The sequence below is a fragment of the Pagrus pagrus genome (genome assembly GCF_965226575.1).
Source record: "Pagrus pagrus genome assembly, chromosome: 7".
In the NCBI taxonomy this organism is placed as follows: Eukaryota; Metazoa; Chordata; class Actinopteri; order Spariformes; family Sparidae; genus Pagrus; species Pagrus pagrus.
The window spans coordinates 17,608,488-17,628,270 of record NC_140191.1 but is presented as its reverse complement, the minus strand read 5'-3'; the positions used below and the strand labels follow the sequence as shown (position 1 = coordinate 17,628,270).

General features: G+C 43.0%; 1 protein-coding gene across 2 annotated transcripts in view; it reads right to left on the bottom strand.

Annotated features, from left to right (window-relative positions):
• aplp1 (amyloid beta (A4) precursor-like protein 1) overlaps positions 1–17,483 on the bottom strand; it is a 40,763-nt gene extending 23,280 nt beyond the window's left edge. For both annotated transcript variants that reach the window (XM_084357713.1, XM_084357714.1), the window contains exon 1: positions 17,183–17,483. In XM_084357713.1, the coding sequence (XP_084213839.1) occupies positions 17,183–17,248 (66 nt within the window). In that variant the 5' untranslated portion in view covers positions 17,249–17,483. The remainder of the gene's footprint in view (positions 1–17,182) is intronic.
• Between the last annotated feature and the right edge of the window lie 2,300 nt (positions 17,484–19,783).

Genomic DNA, 19,783 nt, shown 5'->3' with positions numbered 1-19,783 from the left:
GAAGTTGTGGAACAGCTGATGCAGATATAATAATGGTTAATTATATTTTCACAGATATCCGTCTGGTAGAGGAAATTATGCTGCAGAGTGGAGCACTCGAAATAAGTGCCTGCAACAGATATGATCTTGCAGCATAAATACTTCTGTCAGTTGAGCTGAGTTTGGGCCGGGGCAGTACATTTACATGTTCCTCCAGCAGCTTCAGCCCTGTCCTAATTAAATTTTTAGCACCTGTTCCACCCTTATGTTGCAGGATGACTTCATCCTCTGTAATGATGCAATCTCCCGGCCCTGGCAGGCAAGCCAGAGCAGGAGAGGCGGAGCCCACCCATCATTTGTTACCTTTTACAAGTAGCTGCCAGACCGTACAGTGGAGAGCCACGCCATAAAACACATTACAGGCTTCAAGTAGATGCTGCAGGGAGCAACATGTCATGTTATGTATGAACAGTCACACAGGGGCTTTTGATTGCATTTTTTATTCCCCCCACACACAGTTGCGATTCTTTGTTTTTTTTTTTTTTAGCATTTCATGTTTCTCCATGAAAACCGTTCTATAGTGGTATATGTGTGCAAATGTATTTGTTAGGTATATGTGTGAATATGTTGTGTGAGGCCCTTGGGTACGTATTTTGTCGTGCTCTATAAATCAACTTAAAAAGGTGCAATATGTCGGTGTCAAAAATTGTGTGTGTGTGTGGGGGGGGGTGGTGGTATCACCAGAGTAACCGCTAACTGCTGCTAAATGTAGCTGCAGTCAGCTAGTTTGCTCAGTTAGCTTGGACTGGGAGCTCGGAGTGTTGCTGTTCACACTGCTAGCACAGGAGCTGGATACACCAGGATAGGCCAGGGCTAGCTGGTTAGCATGCTAACTTCTGTAGATATCTCTGCAACGCTAAATTGCTTCACATTCGTTAGATAATTTTAGTACATTTTGTGAAGGTTTTCAACTCAAATTCTTACATATTGCACCTGTAAACCTGCAAATACACTGCCTAACACATAAACACAGGCTGTCTGGCCAGAGGTCTATTACATGCAGCTTGCTTGACACCTGATAATTAACTCGAGACAACAGACCCCTGAGGAGCTAATCCCTTCTTAGCAAGAGGGATCTGGGATATCCAATCGAACCAAAATACACCATGTAGTGACGATCAAATTGAACAACCATACATCACAAACACAAAACAACTTGTAAAATTCCACAATTTATCCTAATTTTGTCTATTATACTGAGGCTTGACAAAATGTTGAGTAACATATGTCAGAGAATAGGAATTAGAATTATGAAATTACAGCAGGCACGTTTACTTTCTTCTGCGTGGTGTATGGACAAATCTTATGTCATCATCTTTAGGATACATCGCTCATGATTAATGTTCAGGCTGTTGAGCAGGCTGTTTGGGCAACAGTACAAATATCTTGCCAATGTAACTGATGACAAGCTAGCAAGCTTGAGTTTCGTGTTGACACTGTGTACGAGACAGCACATCAGCGCATGTTTATTCAATAAGGTTCGGAGTTGTAATGTCGACAATACTGAAAATGTTTTATTCTTGTTTTGTCACACCCGTACTCATATTCTCTCTTTTCTGCTGGTGCAGATCACTTACCCTCAAAAACAGATAAAGACTGCAGGGTACAAGGTGAGGACTTTGAAGAAGGCCAAGTAAGTCTTGGCTGATCTCAGCCACCCACTGTCCAAAGAGTTTGCTTCCATCTGGCCACAGATACATTTGGCCAAGATGCAGGACCAATAGACTCAAGAACTCATTTGTCTGTGCTGCCATTGGCCTTTTCAGTGGCCTTCTTAATATGTTATGATATGATTTGATGATTATGTTTTCTTTGTATTTACTGTTGTATTTTTTTTTGTGTGTTTTTCTTTATTGTTGCCGGATTGTAATGTGATTACTGTTGGCTGTCCAACAAATGTTCCTTTTGGGATAATAAAGATACCTTCAACCTTGAACATGTTTGCTCATTGTGTTTACATGTGTGTTAACCAAGGCTTAACAGACTTGTTACATTTCAGTTCCAATGTCTGAATATTAAAAGGTGCAATATGTGATAATTTTGCTTGAAAACATTAAACATTTAGTTAAATCTTTGACAGAATATGAAGAAATGTTGACGTCTATGTAATGTGTTGCAGACATATCGACTGAAAGTTGGCATGCTAACCAGCTAGCCTCGGCCCAAAGCTCCTGTGCTAGGACACTAACACATGCCTGATAATTTGTGCTCCCAGCCTGGACTGATAGATGCACGGCTAAGTTAGCTAACGAGCTAATGATGTAGCTAATGCTAGCTACAGATAGCAGCAGTTAGTGGTTATTCTGGATATGCTCCCACCAATTTGTTTTGAATTTGGTAGGACGCCAATTCTTACATATTGCCCCTTTAAGAATTCAGTGCTCAGTGAAACGGTGTACTTACACGATTATGCTATTATTTTATCATTATATCAGTGGCACTTGAATTATTATTTATAGGACAATGTATGGTTGCAATACCACAATACCACAAGGGTTGCGAGAGTTTACAAACATCAAGTCATTAAATACCCAGAATTCCCATTAGGTTATGTTGGTGAAACATGTAATAAAGCTATCTGCAGCTTGCTCGATCCTGTGCAAACAACAAGCTTTGTCATGTCTGGTGTGAAAAGCCTGCATGGTTAAGTAGGGCTGCTCTAACATTGCGGAGTGGCAAATTTCCATCACTCATGTAGAGAACACACCCACGTACAAATAGGCCTCATCGATGCACAACCCATGCACGTTTGAAACACACACGCGCACACAAACAGGCGTTCCTGTCTTTGTGCCTCTCTGCAGCACAGATGGCTGAATAGTGGGAGTCTTCCTGCTCTCGGGGGCCCCTCCCTCCACCTTCTCCCAAGGCTGAGCTCCATCCACCCCAGCCAGCCACCCTATCCTTGGTATCCCTCGCGTTGTTGTCTCCCTCTTCCTCTCTAACAGCTTTCACACAATACCCGACACTCTGCTGCTTGGCCTCCCTCCCCAGGCCAGTGCTAAATGGCCAGATAGATTTGGGAGCATTCATCATTGTAATCATGTTGGTTAATTATTCATAGGCTCCATCAGGCCTCTTCCTGGTGTGGCATGTACTTATTAGAGAGTAGCAACATTAGTCTGCCAGGCTCTCATGATGCAGAGGGGACAAAGGAGGATAGAGCAGGTTAGCGCTGCACACTGACGCTCATTATTATACATCTCTGACTAACAGCTAATTGAAGCCATAAATTTTCTATTGAGCAGAGACTGATGGCCAGAGCGGAAAATGCTGCATTGTGTTTTATGTATTGTTCTATAGCTTCCTACTGTAAACCACATATAGGGTTACTTATTGAATATTAAACTTGATGCCTCGTTTCAATACTCGCTCGACAACCATTATGGCAGAGGCTTTTGGCTGTGCATTTGCAAACATCACGACCTTCCCTAAGTCGGGCTCTCTCATCAGTCCAGATTACAGCGGTCCAGCCTCCAGCTGGGCACACTGGGAGCAGATGGCCCCATAATCACCAGGGTTCATCTAGGTCTGCAACAGCAGCCAAAACCAGCTCCCAATATTTGATTTAATTTCAAGTATAGCTTAAAATACAGAGCATGTCAGATGGCATCACTGCAAGAGACTCCATAGATCTGGAGGCTGACCGTGCCAACCATTTCGTGATTGTGGTTAGTTAGGAGTGTCAGTCAGAGCTGTGCCAACTGGGGACTGTATATAGAAGACCAGAGTGGCATATCCTTTCTTAAGGTTTAAGCCTCTTCTGAAAGGAAGCTGCAGGGGAATAGGAAAGAGAGTGATTTCTCTCTTCTGTAAAAGGTCACTATCTCCTCCTGGGATCGCGTAACCTTAGCTGTAAACGGATTTCCCTAATGTAGGATAGAACCATGAGACTCGAGCAGAGCTGCAACATTTAGTAGATTAATCAAGTAGTCATTCAAAGAGAAAATTAATTGACAACTATTTTGAAAACTGATAATCATCATTTTTCAAGCAAAAATGTCAAATATTTGCCTCTTCCAGCTTCTGAAATGTGAGGATTTGCTGCTTTTATTCGTCATTTATGATAGTAAATGATGAGGCTCTGGGATTTGTACTGAAAGTAGGATAAAAGAAGCAATTTGCAGATGTACTCATAGGCTGAATGATTAATCAACGAATTGAGAAACTAATTGGCCGATTCATCGATAATGAAAGTAATAGGTTGCAGCCCTAGACTCAACAGAAGCGACAGGAAGAGAGTCTTCACCTTTCCCATGACTCCTCATCAATATCATGTTCACACGTATCCTGTTCTCTCTTCGCATTACACTCAATAATGCACACACCTGAATTTTACTTCCAGTGTGCTGGCAATATTGTTACAGCCATGTTTCCTGTCAGCTTTTCTTTTCTTTTCTTTTTTTTTTAAAACATCCTGCCTTTCAGCAGCATCCGTGGTAAAACTTGTCCAACGCAATCACGAGAACAAAACAGGAAACTCCCACGGACGTAAAACTGATTTCATGTGTAGTGTTCCCATTTCTATGGAAAGGCTGTATGAAGCAATATTCGGAATGAGACGAGTGATTGTGATACTTGTGCTGCACAGAGTAGGCTGAACGTCGCCCTCTCTGTTCCACCCACATTTCAACAAATGCTTCATCTGAGTCACCCAGCATAATGACATTTTCTGTCAAGAAAAGACAAAAACACCAAGCATGGTTGGTCATTTTCACAATCCTCTCTACTCCACCACCGCCTCCTGCAGATATGTGGGAAACAAACAGCTGTGTAATAATGTTTCATGAAGCCAGCCAGAAAAACAGAGTCTGAAAACATCAGACTCCTGCTTGTTCCTTCCCAGTTCCTTCTGTGTGTTCAAACTGAGATGATTTTGTCTTCTGGTCGCACTGTTGATGAATTTATCCTGTTATGTAACACCGCTGAACCTCCTTGACTGTTAAGCAACACAACATGGGAATGCCAACATGTTAATGCCAAACTCTGTGCGACTGCAGATATGATTTCAAGCTGAAGAGCTACCTCGGGGGATTTAAGGAATCAAAGGCTTAGCGGAGATTTGAGTACTGCAGGTCCATCTGAAACATCCTAATGTCAACACAATTGCCACTGAATCAGGGATTTTCTGCAGACAGGTTGTGATTGACACAACGCAAACAAGCTCTCCAAGTCTGTATTTATATGGTAAATACATCCAAAAAGGCTGGTGTCATATCTGGCACTCGAAGGTTCAAATTTCTATTAGCAAGCGCGTTTTGTGCATCGTCACAACTGAGATTATTTTCTGCAGGCTATTGTTGCCTTTTTCTCCCACGTAGGTCGAAACCTCTTGGTGATAATGAGTTGAACAGCACATTTCAGTGAAATGAAATGAAAATGCACAATTAAATCATAATCACCCTGAGAGCACAATAAGATACAAGCAGCATTCTATGTTTTTTTGCCTGCTTTGAGTGTAATGAATAAAGCAATCCTCATCTAAATGAATCTCTGAAACTGGCAATTCACCCTGAAAACAAATCCCGATTTCTGCAGGTTAGGGAGATTAGGAAGTAACAAGATTTTCAATTTTAGACACATATACAGATGATGACTTTGTATTACAGTGGGAGCGTGCAGAGACGAGACTGGAGGTGTTAAGGCAACAACACGATGTCCTTGAGCATGTTCTAAATAGATTAAGGCAATCTCAAGGCCTAAATGAGAGCATGTACAGGTTAAAAGACTGTAATAATTGATCCACTTAAGGACAGACTGTCTCTCTACGGTCTCCACCGACAAACAGCAGGCAGCCGGCATCAATAAGATCTGACACTTCCTCTCGCTTCCTTCTCATCTCGCACCCCGGGCCTCTGCTGCCTCTCCAGCCCCTCGCGCTGCCTTTGTCTTCGCAGTCGATCTGCACTGAAGTCTTTTCTCTTTTGGATCCGCGTGTCACTGCTCTCCTCCCCGGCTCTAGTTTTTACTTTCCTGTCACTTTGTGCACTTTTTGAATATTGCAGATAGTTGGTGCGGGAATCCTCTACAGATCTGTCTGCAGTGCTTTTCTTGAAGCTAACAGCATCCTGAATCGCTTGAAACTGAAAACTATAAGTTAAATTTTAAATCATCTGTCAAATTAATATTCTCGTCAGGAAATGACGAGTCCTTTGGGGCATGGATTCACTTCATCCACATGACGTATGATCTCTGGTGCTTTCTGCGCTTTAATAGCACAAATATGTAAATGGGCAACTGATAAACTAATGACATCCTCTGTCTTGTTTCTGCTGTCTTGTTCTTTGTGATCGAAGCACGTACAATAAATAAAACCGCGCTGAACTGAACATACACATGCAGCAGCAGAGTGATAAATCAAGTAGTGGAGGGAGATGGGGGTTAAAAGATTCATATATCTCTTTCCTCCTGTCTCTTATTTATGCACATATACAATTCTGATCACATTGTGCCAGCCCTCCTGGGAGCCTGTCTAGCAGATGCATCTTATGGAAATGAGGCTTTGAGGTTATATATGTATATGTTGTGTGAGCCTCACGAGGAGAACATGAGGCAGGGGCTGAGTGCTGTGTGGTTGTGTATTATTACCATTATTATATATTTGTTGAGGTGGGGGTGTAACCAGAAAGCTAAAAGTGATCTGATGTTTTTATTAGTGGCGGATCTGTACCAGCTACATTACACACCACATTAAGTATAAGGGGAGGTATACAACAGTTAACTTCACAACATGTTTAATTCAGAGGCATGTGGTATCACCACAGTGTGAGCAGGCTGCTCTTTAACTCCCAGTGAGAGGTCAGAGTGTACACCACCGCTGATAAAAGAGCCCAGCATGGACAGTTTCAGCCCAACAAGCTGCAAAGACATATTGAGGGGACGACCTCTTCCCAGGTTTCTCATCGTGCCCTGCACAGCATCTTTGGCCTACTGTTCATGTGCTGCGTTAATGAACAGCAGGATAAACAGCTAACGCTGGGAGGACCACTGGGACCAGCCTGCCGCTCGTACAAAGCAAACGCAAAAACCTGAAGTTTGGCTACGGACACACTCGAGGAAACCGTGCGCTGCGCGGCTAGTGTCGCTCTCTCACATTTAACATCAGCTTCCACTCACTCCTCGTCCTCTTCATCCGTCTCACTTCCTCCCATCCAACCCGTAAACACACATTTTTTTTTTTAAAGCCCTCTCCTCCACGATCTCCCTCTCAGCATCACTTGGCCACCGAGGGTGGTTACCATGGTAACACCACCCACAGGAGCCGGCTACCTTCCCTGTTACCGTAGCAACTGGTTCCCCACAGAATTTCAAGCATGTCACTCAGTGTCTCTCTCTCTCTCCTGCTTGTTATCAGTCCGCCTCACTCTCTCTCTTTCTCACATGAAAGAGTCCCCACATGTTCGTTCGACTTTCTGTCCCCGGCAAGTCGCTGATCGCCGGCTTAACGGTTGGTTAGCTTTCCTCCGTGCAGTCTGTTGGATGCAAGACACTACAGGTGAAAAGGGCAAAAAAACCCAACTAGAAATAACTGAAATAGAAACTAATCTGCATGAAACTTCTCTGTTGATCGCCTCCATGAAGACGACTATTTCTGTGGTTTTTGTGCTTAAAATATGCATTGTCTAATTAAATATGTGCTAATTTGCATACATAAAATAAACACTTAAATGTGTATTTTGGACGTTTTCATTTTTACTCGTCTGAAAGAAGACATGGAAGCTTAACAGCCAAAAATCGCAAGTTTCTTAAGTCACTGATGCTCTACTGGGCCCTCCTGAGTTGGGCAAAAACTTAAACATGTCCCTCATTATATTGAAGAAATCTGACAACAAAACAACAATTACATTTAATAATCATCTGAATATAAACAGCAATGGCAACAACAATAACAACAACATCCTGGTGGTATTTGACCTTCGGCCAGCAGGCGAACACTTGGCACTAGTATTTGTGCTACAAAAAAATGTAATCTAATATATGATCTAAAAATTAAACATGAAAACAACATTATTACAGTATAACTCAATGATTAGTCAACTATTTTGATCACCAATAATACTATAAGCGATTTATCAAACAAAATTAATTATTTTACCTCCTCAATTGCGAAGATTTGCAATATTTTTCCTATGTTTCTTAAAAATCAAATATCTTGGACTGCTGGTCAAGTCAAGTCTATTTTATTCATGTAGCCTAAAATCACAATCACATTGCCTCAGTGGGCTTTACAGTCTGTCCGAAGAGCCTTGATTTGAGTAAGTAAAAACTCCCCAGAAAAAGAAACCTTGTAGCAGAGGGGGAAGAAGAGGAAGAAATCTGAGGAAGAGCCACAGAGAAGAGTCCCTCTCCTAGGATGGACAGACATGGCCGACAAAATCACAAGGATGATTATACAGATTTAAATGGTCCCACAATTTAAAGTATTCGGGATCTGAGAAAATGTGACATGAAAAAAAAAAATAAGAAAAAGGTTGTTAGTAACAGCAACAAAAAAAAAGTATATATAGTTAATATAATTGATTACTACACTGTCAGCGACAGTATTATGTTGTTTCTTTTTAATGATCCCACTCCTGCTCAGGAGCTGCCCTTGGTAAATCTCAGTGTGGTGAATCAGTAGCTGACTTAACGATTCGTCACATGTCCCACTGATTCGTCTGCTTCAGGGCCAAACAGCCTGCATGTTACAACACAACTGATCATCTTTCCGTTTTGCTATAAATCTTCTTCAACAGTCATCCAAACACTTCCTTCAAGTACTCTCATACGCACAGTTACAAAAGGGGGATGTGTACAAATCGGAATAATCTGTTTGTCAGTCGCGAAGCATGTGATAAATCACCTCACCTTCAGTTAACTTGGGTAGCAAGGTGGTGAAACTGCTGCTCTAGTCTGTGTTTTTAACAAAAGCTGATCTTAAAGGCACTGCAATGTTTCGTTTTAACAACCTTAAGTTATTTCTTATCGACCTTCGTATCCAAAAGCTCGTGTTTGTATGCATCAGATTCAACACAATCCCTTTACATTTCCAGCAGCACTAGAAAGCACACTTACACTTCCGCAAATACACAGAGAAAAAATAATAACTGAGATCAGGTCAGGCTGACATGTCCTGTCTTGCTTTAGCCGTCTCAGTGTTATTCTAGACCGGGCCACTCTGCTGAGATAATGTGTGCTGGCTGTGCAGGCTGCCAGTCTGTGCTGCAGAATCACTCAGTAGATTAAATATTAGCGTTATCTCATTTCCTCAGGCCATAAAGTCTCCACAGACTGTCCAACTGAAGGGAAAATGGTTTAATCATTGAGACAATCTGTACAAAAGACCCCTCACCGGGGCCTGGGACCTCCATTTATGCTTTGTGCTCTTATTACGTTCCTTTTCCAAGCCACCGCTGGACTCATGCGAAGTGCCCTATTTGTCAGCCGAGCTTGGTTGAGTATTGGCTGTTAACCAGCACAGCTTGGCCTTGGCGAGCATGGTGAGCCCAAGATGAGAAAAGAATGAAGAACTACTTGTTTCTCCCCATCACCCACCGAATCTTATTGTTTATGATTAACAGTGGTCGCAGCAGCACCCGAGTCTACTTGTTATCTATAGCTCCACCAACCTGGTTGTTTACAGCGGGCACACCAGCTGTGTACATTTATTGTATAAAATAGAAGCAGATTCAACTGCATGCAGCCTTTGGAGACTTTATACTGGGGTTTCTGAATACAGAGCATCAAGTCAAATGCTGTGGGAACATGTTGTCTCAGGGGAATGGAGGATACAGTATGTTGGAGACTCCTCTGCTGCAACTGTACATTCAATATACAATACTATCCTGAAACATTCTGACACTAGAGCTTCAACGATTGAAAGAAAATTAATTGCCTTCTATTTTAGTAATCGATTAATCATTTCAGTCAGTTTTTAACAAAAACATCCAAGGACTCGCTGCCTTCCTTTGTCATGCCAAACAATTTATTAAATGTTTCCAAAGAGCACTCACTGAATATCCGACATTCAATATCAAATAACTTTGCTGCGCACACAAACAGCTGAACGCAGCAGGACCACACCATCTGTCTTGGGATTCGTCAAAAAGCATTCTGGGAAATGTAGGAAATCCCTAAAAGATAATTTGATGGCATCCATTAAGACAAAATGGCTACAACCAACAGACAAATTACGCAACACGAGCCTCATAAAATGAGAAATGTACCAAACAAAAAGAGAGATTATATATGTTTATTGAGGACGTCTGGACGTAGGAACATTTTAGATTTCTATACATGATTATTTTTTCTCACTGTGTGACTTCTGGCTACTTTTAAGACACCCTGCATTTGTAATGACCGATAATCAAATAAACCGATTCATCATCATCTTTGCTCACACCATCCTTGCCAAAACTCAAGAAGTAACCTAAAAAGCTAACCTTGTACCGTAACGACACATGTTTATGTATGCTATGCTTCACCACTCATTTGATTCAGCCCTAAGGAACGTACAACCTGCTCCTACAAAATTGTTACAGGTGATCATAAAGTCAAGAATTGCGTTTTTGATTACTGACAACATCTAATAAAAGAGAACAACAATGCGTCTAGGAATGTATTTTTTCCACCGCCTCTGAAGAATATCTGATGTTAAAACATTTGTTTGGGTGCATCAGTGAGCTGAACTGAGAAAAGAGAGCCAGCAGATGCAAATAAACACAGGCAGAGTCTGATGTCTGAAAATATCAAGAATGGAAAAAAATAAATAAAAAAAAGGATATAAAAAAATAACACAATGAAGGTCGAGTTTGGAGCATGAATTATTCAGGTACAATTGCAAGGAAAGTGAAAAGATGTCACTGGCCACTGAAAGCAGCGGAGGCAGATGGAGGAGCAGCGTCTGGGAGACTGGGCAGGGGAGGGGTAATGAGTGCCTCTGGGATGTGGCAGGGGGAGAACAGAAGAGGCTGGGGCCGAGACAGAGAGGAGGGACGAGGGGGGCCGAGGCGAAGGAGGAGACGGGCGTGGGGATTTTCTTTTGTGCTCTGAAGAGGGAGGCTGTGGAGTGGACCTGGAGGGCGGGGAGGGAGGAAGAGGATGGGTGGGGTGGGGGGGGGGGGGAGACATAAAAACCAGGTAGCATGAAGAGAGAGAGGACTGGCGGCGGAGCGTTGAGAGGGTGCGTGACAAGTGCCAAAGCCCTGTCGACAAGCGAGAGCCCAGACCTTTCCACGGCCTTCAATAATTGATGCAACCTCTGCAGCGTGCCATCTTTATAAAGCAGCAAGTGTGTGCTGCGTGTGTGTGTGTACTTCTGAGTAATCTACGAGCGTAAGCATGTGACCTAATTGTGTGTTTGTGAGTGATTTCCATCCATCAATCCGTACCGCCGCACCTTTAGATTAAAGTGTTAGAAATGAGCTTTTAGTCCTCCTGATCGAGCTGCGTGTTTTGATGAAGGAGGTGCCAAAAAGTACATCCGTTTCTCTCCATTACAGCTCCCAATGTTCTTCTGCAGAATGTTAATACGGGCCTGATCAGTCTCAGTGGACCCGACAACCCCACACTCTCTCAAACCCTGCAGCCAAGGCCGTTAAGGAAATTAGATTTTGCAGTCCTGCTTTCATACAAGTCAGCGCTCCGCTCTGGCCACGGGGTTTCTCTTTGCCTCTGCTCACCCTCCCTCCGTCTCATTTCAAGGCCACCTGTGAATACATGTACATGACAGAGATGGATCTCTGCGCTCTCCCAGCTGCTCGGGCTGAGTAGCAATAGGGCTGGGTCCCTCCATTAGCATGCACTCCACCCTGCAACCCACATAACATCCTACATGCTCTACATCACTTACACTCTCTCTCCTCCTTCGCCCTTTCTCAAATTGTCCGCCGTGCCAGGGCAATCCCCCGCTCCCTCTCTCTCTCTCCCTCCACCAGCAATCTGTTTTCTCTCTCTTTCCCTCCTGAACATGGACGACAAGTGTTATCACCACACTGCAGATGTTTTTTTTTTTCCATGAGCGGGGGCTCCTCTGAAACCTCCCACTGGCTGCAGCAGGACCAAACATCATGCTTCAACTTTTCCCTGCAGAAATCCAACCCATTAGGCTTACTGATATCTCTGGCCTGCAAGACTCTGGAGAGGATCCACAGCTGGATGCGATCAGGACGGCTATTCTGGTACCTCGAGCCCTCTAGGTGACACTGGACATGACACGTGCAAACACACGCTGGAGACGCGTGCACGCATCTCTACCACACAGTCCCATATGAGCCTTTTACAGGCAGGCGCAAGCAATCAAATTTCATCCGCAAGAGCTCCATGAATCTGCACATATGTTGTATCTGACACTCAAGCGAGCGGATGATGAAAGGTGAAGTAATGTTATTCCTAAGAAACAGCCGTCAGGGAAGTCAAAGAAATTAACTCATCAAATGTAGTGCACTGGGTTATGCATGACGGGCTATAGAGAGGACATAAAGTGATGAGCCCTGCAAGCAAACATTATTAAACTCTGATGTGGGAATTACTCCTCTTTCCAACTGAGACACATCACTCACAGTGTTTCAGAGAGGCCAGAAGACAAGATTGAAGCATCTTAAACCAGCATTTTGACAGAGCGTCCCTGAACCTATGGGGAGGACGCCGCGCAAATGTGCAATTAATGTCAATTTAATTTCAGCAGAAAGTCTGGACAGACTCCATGCCCGCCGGAGACACAAACACAAATGTATATTTTCTTCATTTCCACTCCAGACACTCGAAACGACTGGCAGCGAGAGAGGAAATGAAACCCGACTCAATAACCCCGCGAATCGCACAACAACACGGGGCACGCAGGGCGCAGAATGGCCGAAAGGGCGCATTAGTATCACTCATTAGCCTGTCACCTCTAGCTCAATCGCTCAGGCGCGTTTACAGCACTGTTTTCCTCCGGTACAGCTCTCGTTTCACAATGACTTTGCAGGATTTAATCCACGTCCTGTGTGTGTGTGTGTGTTGCACTTGAAAACCTTGGAAAGGAAGCGAGATACAGAGAACAGGGGGGGAAACATGTGATACAATAAAACGGTGCGTTTTATGCCCACTGGCACACGGATATAGTAGAGAATAGCGAGCACACAGGCATCCATTAGAGGAACCCGATTATCTCTTGGCTCTAAAATTAATTAAGTGAGTGTGGAGCAGTGTGTGCGTACGTGTGTGTGTGTTTGTGTTTGTGTGTGAGAGAGATCTGGTTGTCCTCATCTTTTTTTTTTCTTGTTTTATTTTTTTATAAAACAAATCCTCTTGTGTTGCTGCATTGAGAGGCAGATGGGGGTGGGAGGTGCATGAATCTGTATGGCTGTGTTCCAGCACGAGGCCTGAAATTGCTGTTGGTGGTGGAGGTGGGGTGGGGTGGGGTGGTGGAGGTGGGTGGGGGTTACGCAGAGACTTTGTGACTCACCATTTTCATTTAATCTTCAGCCATACTAAAATGTGCTTTCTACTCTTTCCTCCCCTACTCTCTCCCTCCCCGTTCCTCCCTTTACGCTTCGTGCCTGCCCAGACATCCTGTACTTCCTGAAACCTGTACATAGAGTACGTTGGTTTCTGGGTGTGCCACGGCTGTTCTCCTGCAGCTTATTGGGACTATAGTGCTCAGGTTTACACTGCAGTCATTTATCTTGATAAATACAGACCTGGTCGACTAAAGCTGAGCATACCTGTCGTCCCTAGTCATCCTTTTATCAAATATGGCTGCACACAACCGCAGCAATCATGTGGTTGCTCTCCTTGAATCAGATTCTCCCGTGGGTTTTGTTATGGCAAAAACCGAGCTCATGGCTGCAGTCTGGCTCTGTGTGAGTCAGTATCCAGATATCTGTGTGACCTTAAAGAGCATGACAAGATACCAAAGGATGATATGAGATTGTGCTGATCATTTCTGCAGCAGTTTCGGTTTCTTTAATATCTCTGGCTTCATGAGACTATGTTGCAAATCAATGACCTCTATAATTAGATGTATATACTTTTATTTCTGTAACAATTAGTTGGTTGAGCAGTTAGTTGATTGAAAGAGAACTAAATGGCAACATTTTGATAATCAGACAGTCATTGAAGTGTTTTCACTGGTTGTACTTTCTAGAATGTGAATATTTGGAAGTTTTCTTACCATTTTTTTGTTAATAAACTTGATAACTGGACTAAAGTTGTCAACTTCAGCTTTAGGAAACTGCATTTTTTCAATGTCCTGACACTTTATAAACAACAAATCGAGAAAATAATGGTCAAATATGAACATTCTGGATAGGATGGAGGATCTTATTTTTCAGTACTAGCTGTATTTATTCACTCTCCTCTCTCAGCTGGACATCTGTACCGCTGTAGTTCCCACCTCCTCAAGAAGTGAATTAACTCAGATGCTGTTGTTCTTAACATTCAATACACAAGCCTTGTTATATTTACACACTTGTTTATATTCATATTATATTTATCTTTTAACCCATTAAGAGCGAGTACAACGTGTTTCTCCCTTTAGAGCCTGATGCGACGTGAGCATGTTTGATTGATGGACGATGTTTTCACTTTCAAGACGTGACTCAAGACATGCATTGTAATTTGTTAATGAACATTAGAACAAAGGCAATCATTTCCAATTAGAGGCTGAGAAATAAATGTTTTAGTGAGCGTCTTTCAGAAAACCCTCAGGTTTTAGGAGGTGTTTTCAAACAAAGCTGTAGGTTTTAGAATGCATTTCTAATGAGTTAATAAAAATAAAAAAAACTCTTATGCCCTGAATGTTGTTCCAGTTTCTCCCCATGTTATCGAAAATTTATATTTTTTAAGGTATCGTATCGATCCTGTTTCGTGACAACACTACTACTGTGAGGTATGTTGTGTAAGGTTGCACATGTAATTGCAAAATGGTCAAGATCGCAATATGGCTAAGTGCAACAGTCGAATTGGAAGAAGTTGCAATTTCTTCTTAAAAAAGGTCAAATGTGTGACAACACAGCATTATAATGAAATACTGTAGTGCTGCAGAGACGCCCTGACCTACAGTAATTATTCTCCATGATGTGAGAAAACATATTTGTTCGGCACTCTGTACATTTTAAAAGTTGAATTCACTTTAAAAAAGTCAGGAAACCGACAACCTCAGAATTACCAGGTAAAGGAGACTGTGACTGACCTACAAGGGACAAATATGTTCAATGGATCGCTGAGTCAGTATAAATTGTACGTCAAAATCTTCAACAGCTGACAAATCTCACAGTATATGTTATGATAAGTGTCAAAGATTAAGAATCCATTTTCTGCTCCACGAATGTCAGACTACCTGATGTAAGTCTACCATGAAGGTGGCTGCTTCCGTCACCTCCTCATGCACGACGCTTTTGTTCGGCGTGTCAATTAGCTGAACGCTTCGCGCGCTGCCACAGGTGAGTGCTGTCGAGGCCGAGACACCTGGGAAGCCGTTCCTCTACTTGACATGCGTGACAACCTGGCATCAATGTGTCCGTCCAATCGCAGCAACAACACGGGATGATGCTGAATTTGTATTTCAGCTAAAAAAAAGAAACCGCTGAGGCCTCACTAATCCAGAACAGTGTCGGGGAAAATTAAATTTACAACTGTGATTACAGTCCGATGCACTAACAAATTTCAATATTACGCCACAAAAGAGAGATCAAAACAAATTTGTCCAACTCGCACATCTTGGCTGAATGGATGTTGAGTAAATTAAGGGAAGCTGACAGTTTTATTAAGACTAATACCACAGTGTAATCCAGCCAGCCAACCCTCTCACAGCGTAATCTTCAGCCTAAACCTTCATGGGCAGGTCTGCTTGTATGAAGCTAAAGCCTGTTCCTCAGCATAGCAGTAATCCCACTAAGGCTCTTAGAGAAGTGAAATTATTTCACAATGAAAGGAGAGGCTTTATGTGACTGTTCGAGACTCGCTGTGGAAGATGGCTAATAAATAAACATCTCACAAATCCTCTTAGGAGCTCGGGGGAGACCCTGAAGCACTGATACCGTACCCGGTCGCTCATCGCTTCCAGGTGGAGAAGTGAAGGACGTTTGACCTGAGCCACAGCTCCAGCTGGGACATCATGACTCATCCCCCTCACCCCCACCTCCTCCTCCTCCTCCACATTCACACGCACCTCCACCACCACTCTGCTCCAACCTGCCTCGGTTCTAACGCAGATGATGGATGACTGAAAAGGTATTGAGAACTAAAGGTCGAGTCCATCAAACTGTGTGTCTGCTGCTGGAGGCTGGAAGGTGGGGAGCAGCTGGTGGCCCATTGATCTGTCGCTCTCTGCGAGAGGCTTCCACCATCTCCTCTCTCACCTATTGACGGAGACACATGCCAATAAGAGATGACCCTGTGTCTCTCATTAGTACACTCTGTATCACACTCAGGCGCCGCATGTCCAATGATAGAACAAAGTCGTGCCCTCTCGGATGAACAGCTTCTTCATCACAAGGCCTCGCGTTTGGAAATAGACGCTCTGTGTGAGATCTGACAATGACAGTGACTCTCTCTGCTTGTTTTATTATCTGTGCAGTGTTCCTTCATGGGGACCAAATGTGCCACAGAGCAGCAATTGAATATGCATGAGAGCTTAAGAGCTGCACCACTCCTCTAACAAAAAAAAAAAAAAAAAAAAAAGGATGGATGGAAGCTGATTTCTCCCTCTGACAAGGCCAGATGGGATGCAACGAGATGGGATTTGCTGTCAGAGCAGAAGGGCCTACAGAACATTTTCCAGGCCCAGACTTGACGCAGCGAGCCGAAACCACATCTTCACGGGAGCTCTCCCTGTGTTTGCGTGAGCTTCCATCTGACCATCGCCGCATTTGCATTTCAAATCCCTTCCCCATCACTGCGTTTTGCGCGGACGCTCGTGTGTCATCACTCTTGTTGACACGGGACGGTGCTCGAGGATGCATCTCGCAAATGAAACCTGGCCCAGATAAGGGTGCGTGTCAGCAATATGGAGATAGAGGCGACTGTGTGCGTGGCGTGTGTGATAATGTCGTCACGAAGTCAAACTAAAATTACACAGAGAATTAAAATACAGCATTTTGTCCCAAAGATTCACAAGGAAACACACAAAAAAATCACAATGCGCCATCGCTCCAAATGATCCGGATCGTGCCGCTCTTACCTCGACGTTTCCCCGCACGCAGCAGGACAACACAGCCATCAATATAGGTATTGCGGTATGTCCCATTTTCTCGCCTCCTTTTGTCTCCCTCTTTTTTTTGCGTGTGTGTGGCGAAGTTGCTGTTGTAAAAATGAACTGACTCCCAACGATCGCTGTCCGGTTACATCAGCTGAGGTGATTGACACTGCGTCCGTCGGAGGCTTCCTGCGATATCTCCTGCGTCTGCGTCCTGCTCGCTCTTGCCGACGGGCTCTCCAATGGCAGCCTGGGATTTTATGTGGATGAAGTCTGACAGAACCAAGCCCTGTTTCTGCGGGTATTTATCACAGACTTTACTCACGGCGTGCTCGCCTCGGCTTGGGGAAGAGCGACATCTGGCGGCGGTGCGCTGAGAATGCACGGCGGGGCTCGCTTGTTGAGTTTCTGCGACAGTTTAAAGGGAGAGTCCAGAGAAAATAACACGTGGTCCCTTTAAAACATTTGGACTGGTCCTCAAGCTGAACAGCTGTCTGAAGTGTTTGTCATCTAGGAGAAAAAACCTGGGGCTGCGCCACAGAGGATAAAACTGTTAAAGATGTATAAAACGCCCTGCTATGAATAATATTGTGTTATATAGAGATATATATTAATGTACAAACATCTGAAAGTTTAACTGCTGGCTATCAGATGCCTCAGATGATCCTGAGAAGTCAATTCTCAGTGTAAAAGCACTGCAAGCAGGGCCGCAGATGACGGATGATGGATGATGGATCACTGCGATGGGCTGTTTACAGGTCTAAATCAGCGATCAGACAGCTTCGGCTGATCCAGAATGCTGCTGCCAGGGTGATAACCAGGACCAAAAAAAGCTCAGCACATTACTCCAGTTCTCGGATCACTGCATTGCCAACTTCTCACAGAACCAACTTTAGAATTTGCTTGCTTGTCCATAAATCAGTGAATGGTGCACGTCCAAAACACTTGTCAGATCTCCTGACTCAGTACAGAACCCTCCAGACCTCTCAGGTCGGCTGGTTCTGGAGTACTGGCTGCTCCCAGAGTCAAAACCAAACACGGCGAAGCTGCTTTTGGCTTCGATGCTGCCCAAAGGTGGAACAAAGTGCCAGCTGAGCCAAGGCTGGAGACTATGCTGTCTACTTTTAAGTCTAAGCTAAAGACCCAGCTGTATTACATTACTTTTAATTAATTTTCTCTTAAATCACATTTATTTCTTGGTTTAATTTGTATGTCTTGTTTATTTGTTTTTATTCTGTGTCATTTTGGCAGCTTGCTTGCTATTATTGTTTTTGCCATCTACTTTTGGTCTTATTGTTTTTACCATTTGTTCTTTATTGTTATTGTTTGTATATTTAAAACACTTTGAATTGCCTTGCACACAAAAGGTGCTGTACAAATAAATGTGCCTTGGCCAGAGGGGGCCAAAAGGGCCCAGTGGGGTGGGGTGGTGGGGTATTGGCTGGATGCATGTCTGCATTTCTTATTTTTATCTTCTTTTCATTATTTATTTTCTTGATAAATGAAAAAAAATAATAAATTAAAAAAAACAGTGCAGGGCAGTAGGGATGAGGGGATGGACACTCTGTGTACTCGAGTACAAATGTTAAACTCACATGAGAGCAGAGAAGAGAGAAATTGTGAAAGTTCAATCAACACTTTTCTATAAGAGTTTCAACAAAAACTGAACATTCAAGAAGGTAGAAGTCGTCTCAGGGTTGTCGTGTGAGACTTTATTAGTTTTATGTGTGAGTGTGTATTTATTCATTTTTGACTTCTCTCCCCATTTTTGTTCCCTTCCTGTGAAACGCTGGATACTTCAGACTTTTTAAAATCTTTCAAATGAAACAATCGGAGAAGGAAAATTAAGATTTTAGTTGAACTCAGTAAGAAATCATAAATCTGTGATGAGGAGTTTCAAGAGGATGGAAGATGGTTCTCCCATGCGAGAAAATGTTGAAAACCACTAGGATAGCAGATAAACAAATACATTTATAGTGACTGAAAACTAGCAACTCTTGTTCTCCTTTTTTTTTACAACGTTTTTCAGAGTTTTTAAACAGCACAGAGACATAAGATGGAAGACTAAAAGTTCAAGAAACATCAATAAATAAAAGAAAAGACAGGAAAATAAATAGAAACATGAGGGAAAAGTCTTACAAGCATTGTTTCAAAAATAAATAACAGGATAACATAATATATATATACATATATATACATATATATATATATATATATATATATATATTTATATGACATATTAAATGTAGAAGTGCTGATTCATTTTGTGGAGACCTATTATGCTTTTTCATGTTCTTCCTCTGCTTCACTGGTTTATATTATGTTCTTATGCATGATGAGATGATAAAGGTCAAACTCCACACCTACTGAAACTCCTCAAACGTCTTGCCAGTAGTCGCGCCTTTAATTCTGTGACTTTGTGACATCACACTACGTGACCATGTCAAACATTTGCATGATTTATGCCTAGCAGCTAGTTTGGCACATGATTTAATTTAGCACAGCTGCTCTGTTGTTTTTAGCAGTGCTAGCTCAGGTGTGTGTGAGCTGACCAATCAGAGCAGACTGGGTATTCAGGAAGGGTGG